The sequence below is a fragment of the Balaenoptera ricei genome, chromosome 5 (assembly GCF_028023285.1).
Source record: "Balaenoptera ricei isolate mBalRic1 chromosome 5, mBalRic1.hap2, whole genome shotgun sequence".
Lineage (NCBI taxonomy): Eukaryota > Metazoa > Chordata > Mammalia > Artiodactyla > Balaenopteridae > Balaenoptera > Balaenoptera ricei.
Genome location: NC_082643.1, coordinates 116045066 through 116071437, shown reverse-complemented (window position 1 = coordinate 116071437; position 26372 = coordinate 116045066). Strand labels below are relative to the sequence as shown.

The 26372-nt window shown below is 37.2% G+C and overlaps 1 protein-coding gene and 1 pseudogene across 41 annotated transcripts in view; both read right to left on the bottom strand.

Annotated features, from left to right (window-relative positions):
• The window catches only part of ANK2 (ankyrin 2), a 695510-nt gene that overhangs the window by 165938 nt on the left and 503200 nt on the right, over window positions 1–26372 (bottom strand). For all 41 annotated transcript variants that reach the window (XM_059923449.1, XM_059923446.1, XM_059923454.1 and 38 more), the window contains exons 3-4: window positions 16866–16964; window positions 14245–14343 (exon numbers count right to left, since the gene is read on the bottom strand). In XM_059923449.1, the coding sequence (XP_059779432.1) occupies window positions 14245–14343; window positions 16866–16964 (198 nt within the window). The remainder of the gene's footprint in view (window positions 1–14244; window positions 14344–16865; window positions 16965–26372) is intronic.
• Window positions 21876–23295, bottom strand: LOC132366736 (RNA-binding protein 42-like; annotated as a pseudogene).

Here is a 26372-nt window from a genome sequence, read left to right as displayed (position 1 = left end):
TCATAGATCGAGTGTAAGCTTAAAGAGTAGAAACTGATTATAGAAACTTCAAATGGTATATAAATTAATTTCTCTGTAACTGCTCACTGTTATTTTACTTGTTCTTACTTTCAGTTCTATGCTGCTAAAATTATTAAGTATATTTCAATGATTAAAAGAAATTGCCCTATTTTTCTAGATGAAAATGTTATAGCTAAAAGGAGCCTCATCCTTTTACAGTTGAGGAAATTTTAACCCAGAGATTGAGTGAACTTCCAAGGGGACTGGGCAGTAACAGAGGTTAAGGAGGGAACAGGAGGTTAGTAGGAAGTAAATGGACACAGCAGAGGCAAAGATGCTTGGAAACTTTTGCCCTTTTCTTTCCATCTTTCAGGCATTGACACAAGTGTCACCCTCTCTGGGAGGCCTTGTTCAGTGCCCATAACAATCTTAGCACATAGTAGGTGTTCAATAAATATTCGTTAAATGGATGAATAAATAAAGTGGAATAGGATCCAAGTTTCTTTCTACATCTGTGGTGGTTTTAAAATATGTCTACAGATTCTTTTCCCATAAAGGTTATTATAGAATACTGAGTAGAGTTCCCTGTGCTATAAAGTAGGTCCTTGTTGGTTATCTATTTTATATATAGTAGTGTGTATATGTTAATCCCAAAAAAGAATAGACATGTGTATATGTACATGTATAACTGAGTCACTTTGCTGTACACCTGAAACTAACATAACATTGTAAATCAACTATACTCCAATATAAAATGAAAATTTTAAAAAGAGCAATGCATATGTCTAAAAGCTCAAAACCTAAGTATAAATTATGAAGAGGATTCTGGAAAAGAATTGTGTCATTGGTAAAATGGCATCTTAAAAAATCAAAAAATAAATAAAAATTAAAAATTCACACACAAAAATATATGGCTGCAAATTCTTTGACACTCCTCCCTTCAAAAGTGGAACCTAACTCTATTTACCCCGAGTGTGGACCAACTTAGTAATTCACTTCTAATGCATTGATTATGGTGGAATCGATGATGTGTGACTCCCGAGGCTAGGGTTCAAAGTCACTGTCCTATTACTAGGTTTCTCTTGGGTGACTTGCTCTGGAGGAAATGAGCTGCCATGCCATATTAACATTCAAGCAGCCTGTGGAGAGACTCACATGAGCAGGAACTGAGACTTCCCACCAACAGTTAGTAACGACTTGCCAACCATGTGAAAAAAACTACCTTGGGAGTGAATTCTCCAGCCCCAGGAAAGCCTTCAGATGGCTTTAGCTCTGGTCAACATCTTCACTAAAGACTCATAAGAGACTCTGAGCCATAATTTCACAGCTAAGCTACTACTGAATTCCTGATCCACAGAAGCTATGATGATAATATATGTTTATTGCTGTTTTAAGCCACTAAGTTTGGGATAATTTGTTACACAGCAATAACTAACACAATGTCTAACAAGGTCATACATGATCTGGCCACAGCCTACCTTGCCGACCACATCTCTTACCACTCTTACTCTATTCTACTTCCTTTCTGTTTATGAAAGACATTCAGATCCTAGACAGTTTTATTTTTTCAAATTTTCTAGTCATATAACTCTCTTCAAATGCTATCTAACCTAAAAACTCTGAAAATAAAATATTAAACACTGCTGCTCTGTTTGATGTTGAATGAGTTATAACTTTCAGCAATGTCTTCCTTATTCCCAAACTACCAGGACAATCGTTTGTAAACTGTGCTGTGTTCCAAGGAGGTATATCAGGGATCCTTCTAGTAGAATGGTGAGTTTTAGGAGCTATCACTGTTTGAAAACACAAAGACAGAGTAGCCTAACATGGTAGTCATGTGTTACCTTTCTTTTAGTTTTTTGCAATTAAAAATGATATAGCCTTTCCATTAATAAGAAGGAATGAGTAAAGTAGGTAGCTTGTGTATATTTGCTTAGATGGAGCAATCTATATCTAAGAGAGTCTGAAAACTGAAGCTTTAAATATTTATAATACCCTTAATTCCCTGTGCCATTTGGCAGTTAATAAGAACATTGCATATACTCTCCACGTCTACTGGAAAACTCATCAACACATTACACAATCAATCCCAACAGTAGAAAATGGGAATGGTTATAGATAGCTCTGGGTTTAAACTTAGCAAAAGTAGAATTCCCCTTTTGATGAAACCTTCTTGTCTTTTGCAGGAAGGTCACTGTTAAGATTTAGATTTTTTCACAAAGCAGAATTCTTCAGCAGCCTTAGCTACGAAATGGTAGGAGGCTTTTTGTCACACACCGGTTAACACTGGTTGGGAATTACTATTCTAGTTTCTATTCCAAATACTATGTACCATCTTCTTCTTTTGAATTAGCATTATGAGAGAGAAGTTTGGGAAGCATCCCAAAGTTATCACACAGCTTTAAGGTCAGGATAATTCAAATTATTTCCCTAAATATACCATAAATGCACAGCTGCAAAGGATGTAAAAAAACCAATGGGTACTAATTGTAGTCACAAAAATAAAGACTACTTTTTGTACTTTGCGGGTGTGCTCAGGGCAAAAGAACAAAAGATACGATTATACGCTTGCTTGGTAGTTAAGAAGGCATTTTATTAATTAAAATGTCATACAAATTTTCTCAGATAATCAGAACATGACAATTCTTTACCAGGGTTGGGATATTATAAGTTATTTTAACCATCTTCTCTCCAAAGGTCCTCTTTAAAGGATTATAGCTAAACTATTAGATGACATTAAAATGATTAATGTACTAAATCTTTCTAGGAAGGTTAAACTTTATGGAGTGTTTACTATGTCATCGTGTTTCATCCCCACCGCTATGCTATTAGGGCCATTTAAGACTACAGCTCATAGTCGTTCATCCAAGGGCACACCCACAAGGGGTGTGATCAGGGTCTGAACACTGAAGGACTACAAACACAGTACTCTTTCCACTCCCCTCAGCTGTCCCCTTCAACCGGGATCAGATTACCTCAGAGAACAAACACACTTTTCTCCAGTAATTGGACAATTAGCCTTTTCTTAAGCTCTTCACTAGAAATGACAGTATTGGAAATGCCATGACTTGCTTAATGAAGAATGTCCAAGTGCCCTCTTAGGTATAAGAATTCTTCCAGTCTTTATTTCTAGTGATTAAGAAATTTGGGCTGGTGGTAGTGAGGAGAGAAAACTACACACTTTATATTTGTTATTTAATCCTAACAGCCCAGTGAAATAAGTAATATATCTCTATATGACTTAAGGAAATTAACACTCACAGGGATTAGGAAGCATTCCTAAAGTTCCACACCACTTACAACGTGGAGCTGGGATTTGAATCCACGTATAACTAATTCTAGAGCTCATGTTCTTTCTACTACACTATCCTGTCATGTGTTTTAGCAGCAGATTTGACAGACAGTATTTTATCATGTCTGGGTATTGCCAGCAATCAGAAACACCACTGAAAATACTGTATTCCCATAATCACCGCTTTCACCTCCTCATGGATAAATTACCAAGAAAACGTGTGAACTATTTTACATATTTCAAGTCACTCACTCCAGTGCACCCTATACATCAACCTGAACTAATCTTCCTGAAACTATTTTCAACACTTTCCTGAATTGATTGTCATCTTACTGACCATAATTAAATATCAGTTTTTCACAAACCATGGCTAAAGATGAAGACCTTTTATACCTTAGCTCCATTGTCATATTAAGAACAAACCTTCAATGGACATTCTGATGTTGTTCCAGACTAGCCTGTCTCACCAATATTTCTACACTCACCAAGCTCAATTGTATCTCCCACCACTGTTGTAACTAATCTTCCCATGTGGAAAGTCTTCTGTTTCAATTTCCCCTCCAGACCTTTCAGTGATGGGTTCAGGTCCTCTGAGAATTTTTCATTAATAGAATTTGGCCAATTTCAACCTTCTTCTCTAGAATATAGTCCAGAGAGGAAGGCTGAAATCATCTACCATCTTCTGTTGTTTGCTTTTGTTTCTGGTGTACTTGTCCTGACTTTGCAGGTAGCCTATGTACTTTTAAAAGCAGCTTCCTGCCTGACACTTGTTTAGAACCCTCCACAGCAATGAGAACTCTGCTGAGTACACAGTAAGCACCCAATAAACAGCTTCTGACTAACAGTTTACCCTCAATTCCTGACAATGGTGAATAACGTGGGTTTATGCTTCTCTCCTTTATTTGTTTAAAATTTAAATTTAACAGGTGACTTCCTACCAGTTCATTCTACGAAGGACATGAGGTGGCTGGTGATGTTCTCTTCATTCTCACATAAACTCCAAAATGCTGAAAACATTTATCTCCGTGTTTTACTTTACAAAAATGAATAAATACCTCATTACATTGTTAAGCCATTACTGAATAACTATATAGTTAATCTCCTTGGATTTGTAAACAAAAAATGAGAGGCAAATGAATTTTTAAATAAACATAGAGAAAGCAAATGAATTTTAAAAGAAAGTAAATGAAATTTTAAAATTGAAGGAAGCAGATGAATTTTTTTTTTATTCAGAGTCCAAAAAAAAAAAAAAACCCAAATAAACAGATGTAGTATACAACTAATATAATCTATAATGAATTTTTTAAATGGAGTGCCCAAGATATAGTAATAGGTATTGGTTGATGCCTACCCAGGATCCCTCCTCTTTTTTTGAAAGCATCCTGGTTTTTCCTTAGAGTATCTGTCTTTCCTCACATAGGTCATGTAATTCCAGCAAAGCTGAACTTCTCATCTTCCAGCTCCAGGAAGAGCATCCGATGACTTAAGCCAATCAACACATTCGATTCTCTTAGATACAATGAGTGGTTCAAGTTTGGGCAAGAGATTTAAGATGGTCTAATCAGTCAAACTCAGGATTCTCTTGTCGAAAGCTGGGACAAAGTTCCCTTATTTTAACAACAAGAAAATGTCTGGCTCTAATCTTAGGTCCACAAAAAGAATAAAAATGACAACAGCATCTAACATAGAGCACTTGCTATGTGTCACGGTTTGTGCTGTATACTTCGATCCTCACAACAGCCCTACATTTTATGTACTATAATTACTCCTGTTTTAAAGATGAGTAAATCCAGACACAGATATGATAAGTAACTTGCCCCAAATCACAAGGGTAGGAGGTGGGTGATGGGGGCAGGATTCGGGATTCCAGATTGTCTGACCCCAGAGATGTTGCTCTTAACCACTGCTAAACTGAAGCCTGTCTAAGTTTAAATCAACTGCTTATTACACTGGTCTTGATTGGTTCTCATTCTAGTTCTTCCAAACCTGCTATTTTTCACTTACTGTACATTAAGAATCCACAGTCCTCTGGACAATTACTATAAATTTTTCAAAATTTTGGCCATATATCCCAAATTTTCTTTATCACCTCACTTTCTCCAATCTGAAAAATTTCCTTAAAACCTAGACGCTCTTCCACTTCTCCCTGGCTTCACTGCTTTGGCAGTCTCATTCAAGTCCATTGCTTCGATAACCACTTCTGTCAGATGACCCATAAATGTCTTCATTTCATTCCAGAATTCTCCTCTGAGCTCTAGACTTGCAGCTCAGACTTACCATTAAAACCTCCTCTTGGATGTCTAACAAGCACTTAAAATACAACTCATGCTCTCTACCCTCCTTCCCACCCAAAACAAAAACAAAACCTTGTCCTTATCCCGTGTTCTCTATATCAATGGACTGCATCACCACCCATACTGACAGAGGAGAAATCCCAAAGTCATCCTTGTACCATCCTCTTCCTCACCTCCCTTCTGCCATCATCACCAAGTGCTCTGAAAGAGGTCCTACATCTCTCTCAAAGCGGTTCCCTTCCTCCATCACCCAAACCAGCAGCAAGCACTCCACTCTAACTAGTATCACCGACTGTCTAGAGTCAACTTCTGTAGCAGTCTCCAAATACTTTGCTTTGCATCTGTCCTGGCCTCCCTCCAAGCTGTTCTCCGAACTGCAGCAGGTGAGCTTTTCAAAATCCAAATCTTGTCTTGCTCTACCCCCCACCTCCACCTCATACTGGGCTTAGTATAAACATCTTAAAACGAAATCCTTAATATGGCTCACAAGGTCCCATAGGATCTGACTTTCTCTCTCAGCCCTCATATATACCACATTTCCCACTAATGTTTCAACTCCCAGATTTCTTTTAGGCTCTTGCACGTACTATATCATTTTCCCATAGCACACTTTATCACCTCTTACCCCTAGTTTTCATATCAATTCTTTCTTTAAGAGAACAGGTCACTGGAGGTCATTATGCTAAATGAAATGTCAGACAGAGAAACACAAGCATCACGTGGTGTCATTCACATGTGGAATCTTAAAAAACAAAAGCCAGACTCATAGAAACAGTGCATAGAAAAGTAGTTGCCAGGGGCTGGGGGTTGAGACAAATAGAGGTTGGTAAAGTGTACGAACTTTCAGTTATAAGATCAATAAAGTTTGAGGATCTAATGTATAACATGGTGGCTATAGCTGATAACACTTGTATAACTGAAATTTGCTAAGAGAGTAGAACTTAAATGTTAGAAAGAAAGAAAGAAAGAAAGAAAGAAAGAAAGAGAGAGAGAGAGAGAGAGAGAGAGAAAGAAAGAAAGAAAGAAAGAAAGAAAGAAAGAAAGAAAGAAAGAAAGAAAGAAAGAAAGAAAAGAAAAGGAAGGAAGGAAGGAAGAAGGAAGGAAAGACGTGAAGTGATAGATTGTTAATTAACTCAATGGGGGGGAATCCTTTCACAAAGGATAGGTATGTCAAATCATCACATTGTACACTTCAACTATCTCACATCTATGAGTTTTAAAAAAAGAGAGCAGTTTAGTCATCACTTCCTCAGACTCCACCACCCCCACCTATTAGAGAGCACACATTAAATTCCCAAATACCTGCTGAGTGAGTGAGGGAAGGAGGGAGGGAATGAATGACTACTTCCAACAATTTTCTATTGGGAAGTTTTATTTAGTGTCATATTTTTCCAATTTTGCTTTGTTTTGTGGTCTTTGCCTTAAAGGATGATTGTTTTGAGGTCTTCCTGATTGTTTCACCTACATCTTGGTTGCTGTGGAATGAACACGTTAAGCTGTGAGATCTGGAGTAAGAGGTAGACTGCTACAGTGCTCTTGTAACTATTTGCTGCCGGAGTAGCTTATCCTCCATATTAACTCAGAAGGAGAGAGAAAGAATGGTCTTCTGTATGAAATTCAAACTCCATATTTATTAACAGAAATTTGGAGCTATCTTTGCCATTTTACTCTTCTCCCTACAAGTCTTATCTTACTACAAATTTATTTCCTTTAAAATGCAGTAATATTGGACTTGGATAGGCTTGCGAAGGGATAAATAAATGGGACATCTACCAAAGAAATAGATTTGATGATGCTTATGCCTTAATTCATTCAATTTCAGGAAAAAATGACAATTAATATTCAGTCTTTCCACCTCACCTGTCCCCAGATAAATCTGCATAAAGACAAAATATGTGTATTAATTTTATTTCAAAATTTTAAATTTGCTTTATTTTACTGCAGATGAAAAACATCATGTCTTTTCAGATATGTGTGTATTTAGCAGACTAGTAATTTTAATTCTACTGGGATCTGAGATAATAATTCCATTCAAAGCAAATTTTTAAAGATATCAATTCTCATCATTTCTCTAAGCATATTGGAGGATGGAGAACTGGAGAAAGCATATTTCCTTTATTTAATTTGGAAAGCTGAGGAATGCAGATGCTCTTGCAAACTTGTAATCACCCAATAAACTGATTTTCAGAGTCAAAAAGACAACAAAAACATCCTGACTTCTCTCGTATCTCTGGTCAAATGCAAGTACATGCCATCATCTTAACTTTGGAGAATTTGTATTACAATAGTAACTTTCCCAATTAAAAGACCAAGAACCTTATTAAAAAAGAACCATATGTATATGTTTGGAAAAAAAGCTGAAAACAAAACCTTTTTTGGAATCTGTGATCATGAATCCCATTTTATACTGTGCGTGTGTGTGTGTGTGTGCGTTGACAGAATGGAATGTTCCATTATGAGTTTTTATTTTGAGAGGCAAGGATGGCTCTATGGCCATATGGAAGCGATTCAGTGTAGTGGGCATGCTGGCCAACTGTGTAGGCTTTCTTCCTCTTCACAGCCCAATTCAAATTGCGTTTGACAATGGGTGAGTGCCAATGAAGAAAAAGCTATTGGAAGCTACACCTGAAAAGACATTTGTCATTGCATATAATGGGTGTATGCACCCCTAAAATTATGGGGGTGTAATCAATGGTCATGTAATCTTGCAACTGGCATTACTGGTCATAATCTGAACATCTGAAAGCTAATAAAATAACAGCCTAATCATGTTTGTGTTACAAATAGGAAAGTCTTCTTCTGAAATAAAATTTCCAGGATTAAATGAACACAGAGTAGAGAGCATAAAATAGGCAAAAGGATTCAAGAAAAATAGAAGTAAATTCAGTAAAATATGGTATCAAGAATACCAAATCAGAATATCTTATTTGGACTCACTTACCATCAAAATAAAATAAAAAGAAAAATACAGTGTTCCTGAAATCCTCATAAAAGAACTGAAAACATAAGAAATTCCAAGAAAAAGTAGAACAATGTAGACATAGAGAAGAAAAATGAATAAAAACAATCACAAACCACATTTCAGAAAGTATAGTCTTCCCTGTGTTAAAAATCGTTTGGTAAGAGAACACTCTAAGAAAATGGATGGCTGAGTGTCACAGTGCTAATGAATCCCTTTACTTGCTAGTTGTCTGGCTTCTGTGAAATGCTTTTAGTATTCCCAGCATCTGAGTGGACAGACCAGGAGAGAATGGATGGCAGTTAAGCCATAGACCTGGCTCTTGTGGGATGTAAGTAGGGTCTTGGACCTCCTTAGAGGAGACAGAAGGTGTAGAGACAGCTTAATGGGAAACAGTGAACTATGCTGAGGATTTTTGGAAGGGAGGGGTCCATGCCATTTGGGTTTGTGGCTCCATTGCTAATTTGTTATAAGACCTTGGTTTTCTTATTTGTGCCCCAATTTTCCCCATATCCAAAATGAGAATAATCACTGCTGATTCACATCACTATAAAGATAAAATGAGATTAAAGAACACATAAAAATACTCTATAAAATTAAGAGTCTAAGTGCAAGGTATTACAATTGGGCTGTATTTCTTTGGCATCCGGAATCTATTCCAAGCAACCCTCAGCTCCCTGGACGTATACTTCTAAAACAGTCTCATGAGAGCTTCTAGCCCAGCTTTTCTTCTAATGAAATCACATTTTCCTCTCTCTCTATAACTGTCAGAGAACTCAAACATCATAGGATCCACTGAATAAGGTAAAAGAGAGAGAGCTACAGCTGACCGCAAGTTCTATGCCCCCCACGCTCCACAGTTTCACTTAGCTGTATGGAGATATCACCTATTCTAGGACTCAGTTTGCTTTTTAAGCTGTGGTAAAATATAAATAACATACACCAGTTTTCTTTGTAAAATCAAAAACCAAATACCTATTTTTAAGTCACTTTGTTCTATTTCAGTGGTCGTTGTGATTTTAATAATTTTATAGACGGACACTATAATAAAGATCTAAAAACAATACTCTCATATATGAGGAACAAGAAGTCACATTTTGGTGGAGAAGATTAAAGAGGGGCGATTTCTCAGGCCAGATTTCCTTGGAAGCAACAACACTTGGTTCATGCTTTGAACATTTTGCAGAGACACAGCGTTTATAGTTCACAAAAAGTACCAAGTAAAAAATTTTCACCTTAAACCTTTTGCATGGATTCTACTTCAGGAGAATCAGCTTACTTGTACCTTAATAGGGTTTGGGCCAAAAGAAAGAGGAATTTAAAAACTTATTCTCTGGGGTCTGTAGTGAAGGTAGAACTGTTACGGGAACTATGAGAAGCAGTTTTGCCTGGAGAAGAAAATTATGAGCAGGTAAATGAACCATCTTTGTCTCAGTCTGTCATCAATACTGACAGAGTCAATGAAGATCAAAAGAGATAATGCACACAATGCACCAGAGACAGTGCCTGGCAGCCAATAATATTATTTGTACTATTATTAATATTAACATCTACTGTTAGGAATGAGTGGAATACACACCAAAGCTAATTCTTATACGTGAAGAGGATACATGCATATGTTTAGCCTCCAGTTGTAAATAAGCAAGGCATTGTGCCAAATCCTAAAACTACAAAGTATGAGAAAAATTATCTGCTCCCAAGAAGTTTACCACCTTGCAGAAACTGTAACTATACATTTAAAAAATAAACCTGAGATGGACAAATATCAACAGGCAAAAAAGGCTACAAGGATTCAGAGAAACTCATCACTCTGAGAATATTTTTAAAACCTTCTCAAAGTATAATTTCTTTGATAATATATAACTGGAACAATTTTTTAAAGTCATATCTCCAAGTCTAATAGGTTTACAGGTTATAACAGTGACAAACAAATGTCTGCACAGATAGCTGGAAAGCATTCCAGCATTACTTATATAGGACTGTTTAAAGGATGTTAATATGTTTAAATTTTATGAACGTGCCTGCGTTTTTCAGAAAGCAAGCAACCACCTTCAAGGCAAATAGCATTCCTCAAATCACTCTAATTTGACTTCCAGCACCATTATTCCACCAAAACAGCTTTCACTGAGATCTTGATGAGATCTTCACAACATTAAATCCAGGAGACTAAAGAACCAAGCCAGAGAGCTACACGGTCGAGGCAAGGCTTAAAATCACACCAAGAACTGACTCAGTAGAGACTACACTGCTACCACCATCGAGCACAGAAACTTAAACATTTGTTGACTGTTATTGTATCAGTCACATAATTCTATTTAAAACACTTAAATTGCCCCTGCTAGTGTTCTGGAATTCTTCATGAATTAAGCACACTGCCTACCAAAATTGGCACTGTGGCCATGTGAAGGTCAGTCTCCTGTGGATCTCATAGCTTACGTAGAGAATGCAGAAAAATTCCACAGAGGCGTACATCTCCATAACCTAGGAGCCTGTAAATGTTTACTGAGTGATTGTTCCTTGGAGCTTTTCAGGGAGTTTCCTACCTTTTTAATTCAACAATAACCTTAGTGCTCCATTTCCAAGTAACTCGGAAGTTTGTCAAATGTAAACTACTAGGTAGTCACCCACGTTCCTATAATAACAGATTATTCTGCACCCACTTTGTATTATGTTCTTAAAAAGATGTAGGAGAAGGTATAATTTGAGTACAAACTTCAGAATTTATGTTGTGCATCTGGGATTCCTATGCCCTTTTTCCGGTTCTCAAAAGGGAGTGACTGTTCAACAATCATGAGCATGGCTCCTAACCATTCACCTGACATTCATTGTTGTCACACAAGAAATTTGCATCGTAAACAAGACACCACCAACAAGAATCATACATGGAGAAGGGTTCACATTCCCCCTCAACAATCCTTAAAACCATGCTTTTGGAATTTGCTCACACACAGGGCAAAATAATCAACCTCTTTTATATAAATTCCTGCCTTTTAACTTCAATTATTAAATTATAAAATATTCTAAGTAATAATAATTTTTGTTAATTGTTAATGATGGCTACCTAAATTTAATAGCAAATGATGACACAGGTCTTATCAAATGACTTATGCATTTAGAAAAACACCCTAAATTTTAATTACTAATTGTTCTTACAGTATAAATTAAAACTTTCTCACAATATAAAAATCAGTGTGAAACTATCTGTCAGGATTTCCTACAATATAAATCTAAATAGAGCTAACTGAGTACAGTACAAATAAAGATTATTTTAATCTCATCGATAATATAAATTTTCCTTTAAGATCTATTATCTGGCATGATTGTGACTATAAAGAACAGCCTCATTGACACTGAAGGCAAATCACTGATTAAATGGTTTTAGCTTGTTTTCCTTGAAAAGTCTCCAAAGCATCTAATGTCTCATAAAACAGTATAACAACTGATACAATTTTTAACAAGTTTTTACCTTGCAGCATTTGATACCTGTCAACTTTTATGAAATCACTATGTTCAACTAGTCATTTTGAGGAAAGTAAGCAAGCTCTTTTTAGAGATATTAACAGCACCAACATATATGTGAACGCCCTGTCAAAAGTAACCTCCGACGGGCGACGGAAGGCTTTTATTTCCATGCTTTTTTAAGAACACAAACTACTGATTCATGCATGTAGTTGAATCTATATTTAAACAATCTTACTGTGATATTCTTACACTCAGTTTTCTCTTACATTCTCTAAATCAAAGGTTCTCAGAATGTAGTCCCTGTACCAGCAGCACCAGCACTACCTGAGAACTTGTAAGAAATGAAAATTCTCAGGTCCCTAGCCAGGACTGAACCAGAAACTCTAAGGGAGGGCCCAGAAACAGGTGTTTTAACAAGCCCTGCAGGTGACACAGGCTAAAGTTTGAGAACCTCTGCTCTAAAGCAAAAAGATGTTCTCCAGCTGTAAAGAAAAGTTTTTATCCCTTACTTTGGAAGAGTCAATTCTGTAGTATCCTATGTCTCTAAGCCCAAGATGCCATTATACATTATAGAATACACCAGAGTTCTTTACAAATGATACCAATTTTTTAAAGAATTTCATTTAACAAAGATTTTAGAATATGGCATATTCTCAATAAATGTTAAAATATTGATGTGCACTTAACTAAAAATGTGGGTTGTAAGGGGAAAATGTGGTTATTCAAAGCAGCATGATATTACAGAGATAAAAATGGATAATGTCTTGTCTGTCATAATTTAAACAGATTCTTCCCTAAAATTAAGGTCAAAGAAAATAGGGCTCTTTCTAACTTTTCCCCATTGGTATTTTATGGGTCCAGAACTTGTGCCATTTATACAAGTAGAGTCATGTCTACACGATGAATCAATGAACAATATAGGTAACACATATTCCTATACAAAGGCCTTCAAAGGCCCAAAGAATGGATAGAGAGGAACTGGTTTATTTTGCCAATAGCCTGCATGGTGTGGCCTATGTTATTAGAAAGGCTAAAAACTTTAAAAAATAGAAGAAATGGATTTGATTATAAAGATATGCACCTCAATTTCTGCATAAATACATAACAGATACTAAGAGTAAAGCTTTGAGCAAAGCAATATTTTCTTCCCCTTTTCAACCAGAGAAAAAATAGGGATCAAATTTATAGTATGATGTATTTTGATTATTCTTTTAAAATTGTTCTTAATTTCATTTTAAGAATATCATTCCTTGTTCTATACAATTGTTATTACATGCATCATAAAGCTGTGGGTCTCGAATTTTCCTTTCCCTTAGGAGCTTTGTAAAAATCATATTTTACATGCGAAGTACCCAAAGTAGTGTGATTCCCACTTTATAGCAGATTTCCCACTGGAATACAAATCTTTTGAGAATTTTTTAAATTTAAGAAGAAGAGAAAATATTTTAGAAAGCAACATAACTTGCATGAATAATTCATCTTTCACAGACGTCACTGTCATTCTAGAAAAAACACTATATATTTTTTCTTTTTGCACTTAAAGACAATGATAGACTGTGAACTTGTCAAATTTTCAGTTATAAAAAGAGGAGATGATGTGCTAAGTGAAGTAAGTCAGAAAGAGGAAGACAAATGATATCAAATGATACCATACGATATCCCTTATATGTGGGATCTAAAATGTGACACAAATGAACTTATCGATGAAACAGAAACAGACTCACAGGCATAGAGAACAGACTTGTGGCTGCCAAGGGGGTGGTGAGGTGGGGGGAGGGACTGGGAGTTTGGGATGAGCAGATGCAAATCATTATATCTCTATATGGATGAACAACAAGCTCCTACTGTGTAGCACAGGGAACTATATTCAATGGTTTTCTATATGGTTTTCCTGTGATAAACCATAATGGAAAAGAATACGAAAAACAATGTATATATATGTATAACTGAATCACTTTGCTGTATAGTGGAAATTAACACAACATTGTCAACCAACTAGACTTCAATAAAATAAATTAAAAATAAAAAAGAAGCTAGAAAAAAAGAGGGAGATGATGATACATCACGAAAATAAGAAATGTCATGGCATGAGTTAATAAAATAACTTGCCCGAAATAAATCACAGAGTGTTTATAGTAAATCTATCTACCCAACAGCTGGCTAAACCCATTAAATCAATTTCACAAGGCTGTTCTAAGTTAAATTCATTTACATCAGAGAAAATCTGAATGTAATACCTGAGATTGTGCATTAATATTGGCTCCTTCCTTAACGAGAACTTTGACAACTTCTGCTTGTCCAGCCAAAGATGCAATGTGAAGAGCAGTATTTCCTTTCTGTTTTGGAGAAACAAAATGGAAAATGTTGGAGGCTTCCAAATTTTGTAGAAATCAAAATATACAGGTATTTTCAATTTTGCTGATGATTTGAAGTGGTTAAAACTTGTCATTCTATCAAGATTGCAGCCCACCTTGGGAAAAGATAATTTTTACCATCAAAACATTGGCCATCCCATACAGTGTCTTCCTTTTCTATCCTGCACAATTCCAGTTTAGTGTTAAGAACAGGAAAAGACTGAGTTCTTACTGAATCAAATAATCTGGGATGTGTGTACGTGCGTGTCTGTGTGTGTGTGTGTGTGTGTGTGTGTGTGAGAGAGAGAGAGAGACAATATTACCATTCACGTTATTACAACAAAAGAGTCCTACACCAAGATAATATTAACTAAAAAAAAAAAACAACAAAGTTTATCTGAACCATTGAACTTATTTCACCTTGCAGAGAAACCTAGGAATTTTCAGTGGTAGAGAAACTGACAATTCACAGTTGTATTTCGAGTCACTGGAACACACGGTTGTTCAAAATATTTTGGGAATAAAATAATAAATTTCACATGAACTATACAATGTTACCAATAATTTCTAACATTTGCTACGTCAAAATTTATCATCAACAGTACCAAACAAAAATGAAAAATAATTTAAACCTATCATGAAAAGAAAATATAGTTTAAGAGACTGAAAGATGCCTATCATGGGATTAAAACAAATAACAAAAAGAAAAATAAAAACCAAGCAAATCTATACATTCAAAGCCATAAATTTTGGACACTAGTTCTCTTTCTGCCACCTACTCACCATGGGCCTTTATCCACTCGTACTATTTTGAAGGCTTAGTTGCCTTCTCTTTAAATGAGGAGATTTAATGAGATATTTTTCTGGATCTAAAATTCTACAGTTGTAATCTGTGATTAAAAATGAACCTATAGGGCTTCCCTGGTGGCGCAGTGGTTGGGAGTCTGCCTGCTAATGCGGGGGACACGGGTTCGGGCCCTGGTCTGGGAAGATCCCACATGCCGTTGAGCAACTGGGCCCGTGAGCCACAACTGCTGAGCCTGCGCATCTGGAGCCTGTGCTCCGCAACAGGAGAGGCCACGATAGTGAGAGGCCCGCGCACCGCGATGAAGAGCTGCCCCCGCTTGCCACAACTGGAGAAAGCCCTCGCACAGAAACGAAGACCCAACACAGCCAAAAAAAAATAAAATTAATTAAAAAAAAAAAAAAAAAAAAAGAACCTATATTTTAAAACATCAACAGAGTTTAAAGGAAAGGAAACAAACGCTAATAAACAGTTAAGCAGGAAAAAGTGATTGGTTTAATGAATATATTAATATGAGCAACTCAGGGGAAGCAAATAATTTGATATACATTCAAACTGACATTCTTAAATATTTGTTGAACATTTATCTCATGTTGTCAAGAGAAATGTTAATAAAAATGTTTATTCTCTCTTTAAAGTAAGCAATTTCTTACAAAGCAAACTTATATTTTAACATCTTTGGAACTGCCAAAGAGTTTTTTGTTTGTTTTTGTTTTTAAGTTTCCACTAGAACTGCTGTACACTATACTGTGAGCAGGGTCAGTCTACATTTTGGCAATTATGTATGAGGTGTTGGAAACCCAGGTTAACTGGCCATATCCCTAATTTACTCCAGCACTCTGTCTATCCCTGATTAGACTAATGACCCAGCTGGGGGTTTGAGTGCCTGCCAACTCTCTCCACATCTCCCACGACCAAACCGTCACACTGCAGCCCTGGTTAAATGGCGTGATTTAACGCCCTGATTGGCTACTGTTTTTTTTCCAAATTAAAATTTCACCTTCTAAAGACAAAGATTTGTCACCACTGATATTTTTTTAAAACACCTGTTGTTCCTGAAATGATCCCCAAAAGACAAGGTTCAAATATATTTAACCAAAAGCAGTATCAACAAGGAAGTAACAGGTTGTAGTATACCAAGCATCTTGTAAATTCCTTTAAAAATGAGTCATATTTCTTTACAAACACATGTTACAGTGACAAAATCTAATTTTACCCTAATAATTCAATCCATGATCCCAAAATCTCTTTTCCATTAGAGTATAAAGGATCAGTATATTCTCTTACCAAGTTAAATGAATACATTAAAAGATATAACAACTGAATGAAAGCATGAAAATTACTTGTTCATTTCCATTGAGAAGTTTACTACATCAATTATTTCAAAAAATGAATTAACCTTGGGAAAATAGGTGCTTTTGTCTACAGAGGATTATATTAGTCTAGTCTCTCTGTGAATCAAAGGAAAAAAGATAGAATACTAGAAACTAGAGATACAGAATTCTTCAGTCTCTGATAAGTCCCTAAATGAAACCATTCAAACTCTGCAAAGTTTAATGGACAGAGTTTCAATTTCAGTTCTGCATTGTTAAGAATCTTTGGTGTTCCAGCAAACCTCTGAAATGTATAACCCGGGAAAAGAAGCTTTAAATCATTTCCTCTTTTCCAAGGAAATAAATCCTACTAGCATAAACATTACCTTAGTGGCAGAATCCACAGCGGACCCTCTTCCCAGCAGCTCGTGAACCAGCCCCACGTGGCCTTCCTTGGCGGCCAGATGGAGAGCGTTGAGTCCATTCTGAGAAGAGAAACAAACAAGGCCTCAGAAGTGGAGTAATGATGAGGCACACAGTTGCTGATCTTATGCAAGTATATAACCCAGAAGATAGACAGACTCTGATCCCCTCATTTTCTCTTTCTTTTTGCATTAGCTTGAAGCGATTAATTTCAGAGAGACTAATTTCCAGTGATTTTGATTCAGAGAGGCAAAGAGGTAAATATTCATTAGAAATGTGGATCTTCAACTTCATTTCAACAAACTTTCTTTTTAGACTAAGAAATATCTAAATACTTTTCCAATGAGGAAAGAAAAAGAGCAACTCTGTATCATTTGTTGTGCCAGCCAGAAATAAAATTCTGTATAGTTTCTAGAACATAAAGAGCTTTAAATAAATCTTACTTTTTTAACAAATGGGAGAGAAATGTCCTCTTCATAAAAAGTAATTACAGTGTCATAAGACAAATTCTAAGGTAACACAACTTTGTAAGGACAACATTGTACTTAAAAAAACATTTAGCACTATGTCACTAATTTGTCGTGAGGGTTTTTTTCAAAAATTTATCTTATAATCTATGATAGTACTGTAATATCTGGTTCCAATCTATCTAAATTCCTGAAAAATTCATTACTCACCATAGCATTGAAAAAACTCTTTGAAAATTTCACTAAATATGGTATCTACATATATTATACTGACAAAGTTTGAAAGCAGATCTTGTCATACATATAGGAAGAACCAAATACAAGTACAAATTGCTTCATGGCAGATTTCCTATTTGTGGTCATTGTATATCTTATACTTAATGATTTTCTTATGAAAAGTATTCAGGCTTTTATATGTGACTCAAAAATAAAGTAATATTTGTTTTTCTTCTTTGCAAAACATGGTCCTGGTTTGTCACCAACATTTAACTTTGAGTAGCTGACAAAGTTGTATTCGCTACTATTAATACATTCATGTCATGGTTTCCATATATTTACTGGCACAAAATGATAAGAATTAAATTTATTATTACCATTTATTAAATTAACTTTTGAAATTTATGATTATGTATATTCCTAGAAAATTTAACAAATGAATTAACAATATAATAAAAACTTGAAAAATATGAAGTTTTGTGACCCCTGGTTTCTACTAGTATGCAAATGATGTTAATGGTGTTGACTGTACACAAATGATTCCGCAAAGAAAATTAATTTCACTCCCTTTACCAGACCAAGGAAAGCATTATACTTTAAAGTTGTTTTCTGAGTTAATTACTCAACACCCAGTCTCCTTAGCAAAAGGATGTATTTGATTTAAACAGAGGTAATCTATTTCACGAACAGTAAACTCATTCTAACAAATAAAGAAGGGAAAGCAATATGTCCATTGGGTAGGAATTTTTAAGGAGCTAATTAAGCCTGATGATAGTTAAGAGCCTTTAACTTTCCCGATATCTTTTTACTTTATATATTCTTCAGCATGACATTTATTGATATTCCTAAGTTGTTTACAGGAAGAAATCTTTTACTCTGTATCATGAGCCATTGCTTAAATGTTTTGGAGAGTGGATCCATTCTTTCAGTCTGTAAGAATCAAATGTTCCAATCCTTGGGAATTTTTGAAATAGCCTAGCAAACTAATATTTAAATAATTTTGCATTTTAAGATGTTTCTTTTTTTTAAAGATGTTTCTTGTAAGAAGTTGCCTTTCCTTTTCCTCAATTCCTACCCTACACTGGCTTGAAAATGATCTCAACAGTGCATTCTGAATGTAAATTTCTATGACATTTAAAATAGAAAGGTTTGAGAATTAAGACTTTTTAAAGGTGTAAATTTTTATTTGATTACTACGTGAGTGACCAACTTTCTGAAGGTTAGAGCATTTACGATACTCTTCTCAATCTCCCCTCCGGGAGACATTACTCCCGTCACTACAGCATCAGCTCAGCTGAAAGCTTTAACTTGCTGTAGACCACACTGTTAGAACACTAAACTTACTATGTTCATGTTTCAATAAATATTGACAAAAACTTTTTTAAAAGTTAACAACGGTAACAAGACACTATCTCAAATAGAATATAGTTGACACAATCTAAAAACTTATGAAGTTCAAATATATATTTAAATTAAACAATCTCAGGAGACATTATTCTAAGGAGGACTCCAATGCCAAACTATTTATCTTAGTTTACTCCAGACTTTTCTTTTCATGAATTCAAAACGTAGCCAACCTCATTTTCACACACACAAAAACACAAACAGAAAACATTTAAATCTGCAGAACAGGATAGAACATTTTCTCAATAATTGGCCAGCTTTCTTCTCAATTAATTACAAGGCTGGGATCTAAATTAAAAGAATTTTATGAAAAAAAAAAAAAAAAAAAAGAATTTTATGAGGACAAAGTACCTTTTTGGGGGGGCACAAAGATCCTACTACAAATCACTGCAATATAGTTGCAATTCATTTAAAAAGTCATTAAGAATATGACTAAAATTTTTTATATGAGGTAATAGTTCAGAAACGAAATTGTGTATAATATGTAAATCGAATTCAGGATATACATATGTCTTCAAGATTTCTATAACACTAATACTACCGAAACTAGAGTGATTATAAAGACACAGATGATAATAGGTGAAATTCTAATTATAAATGTTGTAAACTCTTAAGCTGCCTTCTTTTAAAATACAATCAAATTGGGACTGCTATCATACCGTTGAATTCATGTCCTTCAGCTGTAGGAAACAGAAGACAAGCAACTTTCTTTAAGCTAATGTTTTGGTTTTAGAATTTCTAACCCAAAATATATTTAATTAGCAATTGAATATGTTGGGTAATTGTTATCAGAAAAAGCAACTCAGCAGCAACTGGACTTAACACCAAAATGTTTGATCTTGTGAATATGAGCTAACATATAAATTAATCATGTTTAAAATGGAAAGTGATAAATAAACATATTTAATAGTACAGCTCAGGTAACTATTTGAGAATGTATTTTGTAGTTAACCCATTTGGGTGAGTCCCTCAGGTCATGCTTCTAAAATCCAAATTTCCCATAGGAGCTACACTAACGCTCTTCAGCTTTCCACAGTCAATTACCAATACTGGCCCATATTCCAAAGGATGTTTTGTTGTTAGATATTTTTCACTTTGTTGGATGTGGGGTGGGAAGGAGGTAGACATGCAGAACTGGTCAGACTTTTTGTATTTGGGTTCAAATACAGGGCAGGACCTAGTATTTTCCCAGTAATGCCTCCCACACATATGGTGTTTGAGGCACATAGGTCCTTTTTTATATCAAAACAGAAGATATTGTCATTTTCTGCATTTATTAGAACACTCATGATGAGCTTACTGAGTTCTGGCCAAAAAGTGTTCTGAGGCAAACTCATATTTAACAGAAACATTAACTATTCATTCTCCTAGATTAATATCAGGGTAGACATTCAGTGAGATCACCAAAAAGCAACATACCCGGGCCATGTTATCTCTATTCCCTACAGAAATGGCTTCACGGAATCATAAAATGTTACTACGAATTTGGTTTTTACATAAGGCAGATACAAGCAATGTCCATTTGAGCAATATTTATGTCCTTGTGTCTATTTTAGATGGGTTATCTTGATGAGCTATTGTTGAGTTCAATAACAGGAAAATTTTTAGTAATAGGAAAAGCCACTATGCTTATTCTCACTAATCTTTAATTAAGGAAAACTGCATAATTCAATGTTTGTCTTTTTTCACTAGTTTACAGGAAACACAGAATAAATTCAGTATCCATTGGAATTAAGTAACACACATCCTTATTCCTCTCATCTTTTTACTTGGTTTTGCTTTTGTCTTGTTTAGTTTCATTTTTAATAATATCAGAATTACAGTATACGAGTGAGTGTGTATATATTGAGTATATGTTGTGCCACCAATACTTCATGGCAAAAAAATTGTCAGTGATTTTGTATCTAAAACAGCACTATGCCAAGTGCTATTCTCACTTGGTTTGATGTATTCCCTACCTGAAAGGATTTACAGACAGCAATTATACTTTGGTAAACAGAGTTGCTGATTCTAATTAGCTACTCAGTGACTCAAAATACTGACCAACACTTTGGAAAAAACTTAGAAAATTTTAAATGATTCAAAAATCAAAAACAAAATTTTAAGAGAAAAATTCAAGAATTAATTAAATCTGAAAAATAGTAGGCTAAGCAGTGAGTTAATATCCTCAGTATGTTTGAGAATAAAATCATTGGTATTATAATTCTGTTGAAGCAAACCTGGAGGAAAATAAATAAATTCACAGTAAAAAGAATTTAGATGAGCACTGGAAGAACATCCTTATCACTGAGTTAAAGAATATTGGAAATATTTCTTTTTAAAGTTTTAAAAGTTTAAATATTTCTCATTTGTATGTGATTGACTGAATGTGGGGATTTTCTTCCTTTTTCTTTCTTCCCTTCCTTTTTATCTTTTAATCCTTCTTCTTCTTCTACTACTTTTTTTTTTTTTTTTCTTTTTGAGACAGTGTGGTCAACTGCAGGAATAACATGGTGATGGGAATGATAAGAAATGCACAATAAAGATGTTTAAAAAAAAAAAAAGAAATGCAATCTTCTCCTTGCTCCACTACTAACCAGAAGTGTGGATTTGGACAAATCACTTAACCTCTCTGTGGTCTAATGGTCTTATCTACAAATAATATTTATAATGATGACAATGAAAAACAATGATGACGATGGTAAAGAAATAAACATTCATGAGCACCAGTTATGTGCCCATCATTGCTTTAGCCTTTTTTGGGGGGGTCGGGGCAGGGATGAACGTAAATTTATTGAAACTGGTTTTGGGGAGGATGGGTGAGTGGACAGTTATGGGTTTTCCAAAAAGAACTGTGGGTAGCAGCCAGCGCCCAGCCAAGAGGGAGCGGGTGCTCAGCCACAGACCCTATCTCAGTCCCAATTTCTCCTCCTGCTTCTTGCACTCAAGGCCCAGGTTCCGGGCCTTCCACGTGCTCTTGCGCAGCTTGGTGGGGTGCGAGCCTACGTACTTCGCATTCATCTCAACGCATGGAGTGCATATAGTTGCTGGGGTCCTTAAAGCTGAAGAAGCTATAGCCCATGATCTTGCCAGTGCGCTTGTCGCAGATGCCCTTAGCCTTAAAGAAGCACGGGAAAGGGAAGGGGCTAAAGGTGAGTTCCAAGATGGCATCTCCATTTCATTGCCCAGATCCCGACAGAAGATTCGGAAACCATCTGCATCCCACTCCAGCAGGCTGGGGTCCTCCCAGCTGCTCCCAGCTGCCGGTGCGAACGCTGCGTCAATTTCTCTGGCTTTCCTTTCTTCTTGTCCTCACCCAGGGATTCTGGGATCTAGAGGGTCACAAGGCCAGGGCGAGGGGACAGGGGCCAGGAGCTAAGGAATGTGCGCTGGAGGCAGTAAGCCTGGCACACTACTTCCAGCAGGAGGGGCAGGGGCTCAGGCAAATCCATGGTCAGGGCCAGTGGTAGGTGGCCAGGGCCCAAAGACCAGGACCAGCTGGGGTGCTTCCTGCCCTCACAGCCACCAGCACCCTAGCCTCCTCCAGCCCAGCTGCTGCCACCACCACTGACTCTTCCTTCTCTTCCAGAAGCAACCCCAGGCTGACGCCCAGCTCTCGGTATGCTGCTGGCTCTTCTAGGAGAGGCCTCAGAGCAGCCATGGAACCCAGGGAAGGGCTTCAGGAGCCCGAGCCATTGGTGACAGCATTAGAGGTGGTCCAGGCAGAAAAGGGGGCCCACGAGGGCCTGGTGAGGGGGCAGCAGGGCCATGGGGTGAGGACTGCCTGCTGCAGAGTAAAGAGCAGAATGTGCTCTCTGTAGCAGGTGGGGGACTAGTGCTGGATACAGGAGAGAAGCCCTCTGTGGTGGGTGCCACAGCTGCTCATGGCAGGAACGGGGCTTCTCCAGCCTTTGGACTGTCCAGTTGAATCCAATCACGGGGGCCAAATGCACCTGGAAAGGAGGCACACCGCAAAGGGAGGGTCACCCACCATGGGAGGAACCACTGTGGCCACGGTGGCTGCCCAGGCCGGGAGAGTCTGTTGGACCTGCTGGTATGTTGGTCGCTATCATTGGGCAGGCACAGGAACTGCTGGGAACTGCATCGCTTCTACCATGGGGACTGTGGGCACTGGGGTACAGCAGGCATAGCAGCTGGGATTCTGGTTACCAGAGCCCCAGAACTTCCTGCTCAAACAGGGCCGTCTCCGCCTCCATCTCTTCCAAGCTTTCCTTGCTGCCCTTGCCCGGGTGCTGGCACCAGGGCCCAGGACCACAGGTCTTCCTGCACCTGGGAATCGCAGGGCTGGCCCGCCACCTGCTATCATTACTGTGGCAGCATCCTGAATGGGGACGAACCAAAGCAGGCTACTACTGATAAGTCTTTGATATTGGCTTTATGGAAGTTAACGTGGATAAAAGAATATGAGCTTGAGTCATTTGAAACAATCAAGAAATATTCATTGAGCTGGCTTATTGTGAGCAAAATATTGATTGGGCTTATAGATCCATGAGTCCCAGGCAAGATATCACTTTGATCTATAATTTTTGGAATAATTCTATTTCTATATAATATCATTAAAATGACTAAATATACCATGTAGTTTAAAAATAAGATCTTAAGGCTACTTTGAAACAACTATGTGCACATTAATCAACCTTAAAGGACAGAGTTATCTTTTTTGTTTAGCACTTCTATTAAATTTTTATAAAGCAATATTATAACATTTTGTTTATAATCAAATTTTGCAGTAAGCTCTATTCTCCATTTCTTTTGATGATTCTATGAGATATTTTGCCCATTGACTGCTTTTCTATGATCATATAAAACTAGTGGATGAAACCCCAGGTAGAACCAATAAACATTTTATAGAACCATTTAAGCATTGGTTACATTTCTGGCACATATGGAAAATGTATAGATTAGTCCATTTTTTAAAGTTGAGGAACAGATTCAAGAAGATACAGCTAAACATACATGAAACTTAAATGCTTGCATCAAAATCCATTAAACTGTTTTGGATCTTAGGACAAATCTGTAATTCATATAAACTTATCAGTTAATCAACAAGCATTTGCTAGTTACCCACCAAGTACTCAGCTCTAGGTGCTAGGTTCTAAGGGAGGACCAGTGACATAGTTTCTGTCCCCAGAGAGCTCCCCAAATATTTATTATTAAACAATTGAAAATCACCTCTGCGCTAGCATATACTCATCCATGATTTTTTCAAATCTTTGGCTATTCTACTTTGCAAATCTTACATGTTGAATTAAGGGTCCTCCAGTCTGTCAGAAAAGTACAACTAACTTAATATATAACTTCCTTAACAACATTAAAATTTAAATATTTGAAAGGAGGCAATTGCAAATATGAGTTCTTGAAAATATTAAAGGAAAAAGATGTAGGGCAAATGGATACATCAACGGGCAAATAATAAAGAAGAGAAAGTGAAATTTGTTCCCTAACCTCCACACCACCCCCACTCATAACGGGGCTCCTGTGTCAGAGATGCCCTAAATGAGGAGCTCTTTTCAAGAGGAACTACATGCCCACATATAGCGATACAAATAATTACGAAATGCTGTTTACAGTTTCACTCTGCCATTACCATAAATGACACTGGTGAAAGGAATCATCTATATAATGGGAGGAAAAAAATCAAACTCAAAATGAAAATGACCTGTTTACATATTCCCAATCCAAATCCCACTCAGTATACTCATCCATAATCTATCTGCGCCTTTCCCACCTCTTTCATGGTGGCTGCTCTAAACTAAGAGTACTCACTATGATAGAATTAAGAATGTATTTAGTTTTCATGAAGACGGGGAAAAGCAAAGCACGTGTCATCTTTTGTCAGTTGAACTGATCTTACTGGGTCTTTAATGTCCAAAGATTTCTGATTTAATATATAAATCAAACTATGGATGACCCAAGAGGAAACTTGTTTTATTAGTGAGTTATTCTCAACTCCTAGAGGCTTTCTTTTTAATTCCCAAAAGAAAAAGAAAAAAATAGACACAAAACAATAGGGACAGGACCTGCACCTCTGGGAGGGAGCTGTGAAGGAGGAAAAGTTTCCACACACTAGGAAGCCCCTTCACTGGCTGGGACGGGGGATGGGCGGGGAGGGAACTTCGGACATGAAGGAGAGCGCAGCAATAGGGGTGCAGAGGGCAAAGCGGAGAGATTCCCGCACAGAGATCAGTGCGACCAGCACTCACCAGCCCGAGAGGCTTGTCTGCTCACCCGCCAGGGTGGGCGGGGTCTGGGAGCTGAGACTCGGGCTTCGGTTGAAGCCCAGGGAGAGGACTGGGGTTGGCTGCGTGAACTAGCTGGAAGGGGGCTACTGTGCCACAGCTACCCAGGAGGGAGTCCAGGAAAAAGTCTGGAACTGCCTAAGAGGCAAGAGACCATTGTTTCCTGGTGCGTGAGGAGAGGGGATTCAGAGCACCGCCTAAACGAGCTCTAGAGACAGGCGCGAGCCACAGCTATCGGTGTGAAAACAAGAGACGGGCAGGCGTGAGATGCTAAGGCTGCTGCTGCTGCCACCAAGAAGCCTGGGTGCGAGCACAGGTCACTATCCACACCTCCCCTCCTGGGAGCCTGTGCAGCCCGCCACTGCCAGGGTCCCGTGATCCAGGGACAGCTTCCCAGGGAGAACACACAGTGTGCCTCACGCTGGTGCAACGTCACTCTGGCCTCTGCCACTGCAGGCTTGCCCCACATTCCATACCCCACCCTCCCTATGGCTTGAGTGAGCCAGAGCCCCCAAATCAGCCGCTCATTTAACCCCGTCCTGTCTGGGTGGGAACAGATGCCCTCAGGCAACCTACATGCAGAGGCGGGGCCAAATCTAAGGCTGAACCCCAGGAGCTGTGCGAACAAAGAAGAGAAAGGGAAATCTCTCCCAGCAGCCTCAGGAGCAGCGGATTAAATCTCCAAATCAACTTGATGTACCCTGCATCTGTGGAATACCTGAATAGACAATGAATCATCCCAAAATTGAGGCAGTGGACTTTGGTAGCAACTGTAGACTTCGGGTTTGCTTTCTGCATCTAATTTGTTTCTGGTTTTATGTTTATCTTAGTTTAGTATTTAGAGCTTATTATCATTGGTATGTATATATATATATATATATATATATATATATATATATATTCTTTTTTCCTTTTTCTCTCTTTCTGAGTGTGTATGTGCATGCTTCTTTGGGTGATTTTGTCTGTATAGCTTTGCTTTTGCCATTTGTCCTAGGGTTCTGACTGTCCGTTTTTTGGTTTGTTTGTTTTTTTGTTTTTAGTATAGTTTTTAGACCTTGTAATCATTGGTGGATTTGTTTTCTAGTTTAGTTGCTCTCTTCTTTCTTTCTCTCTTTTCTTTTTTATTAATTTTTAATTTTTTTAT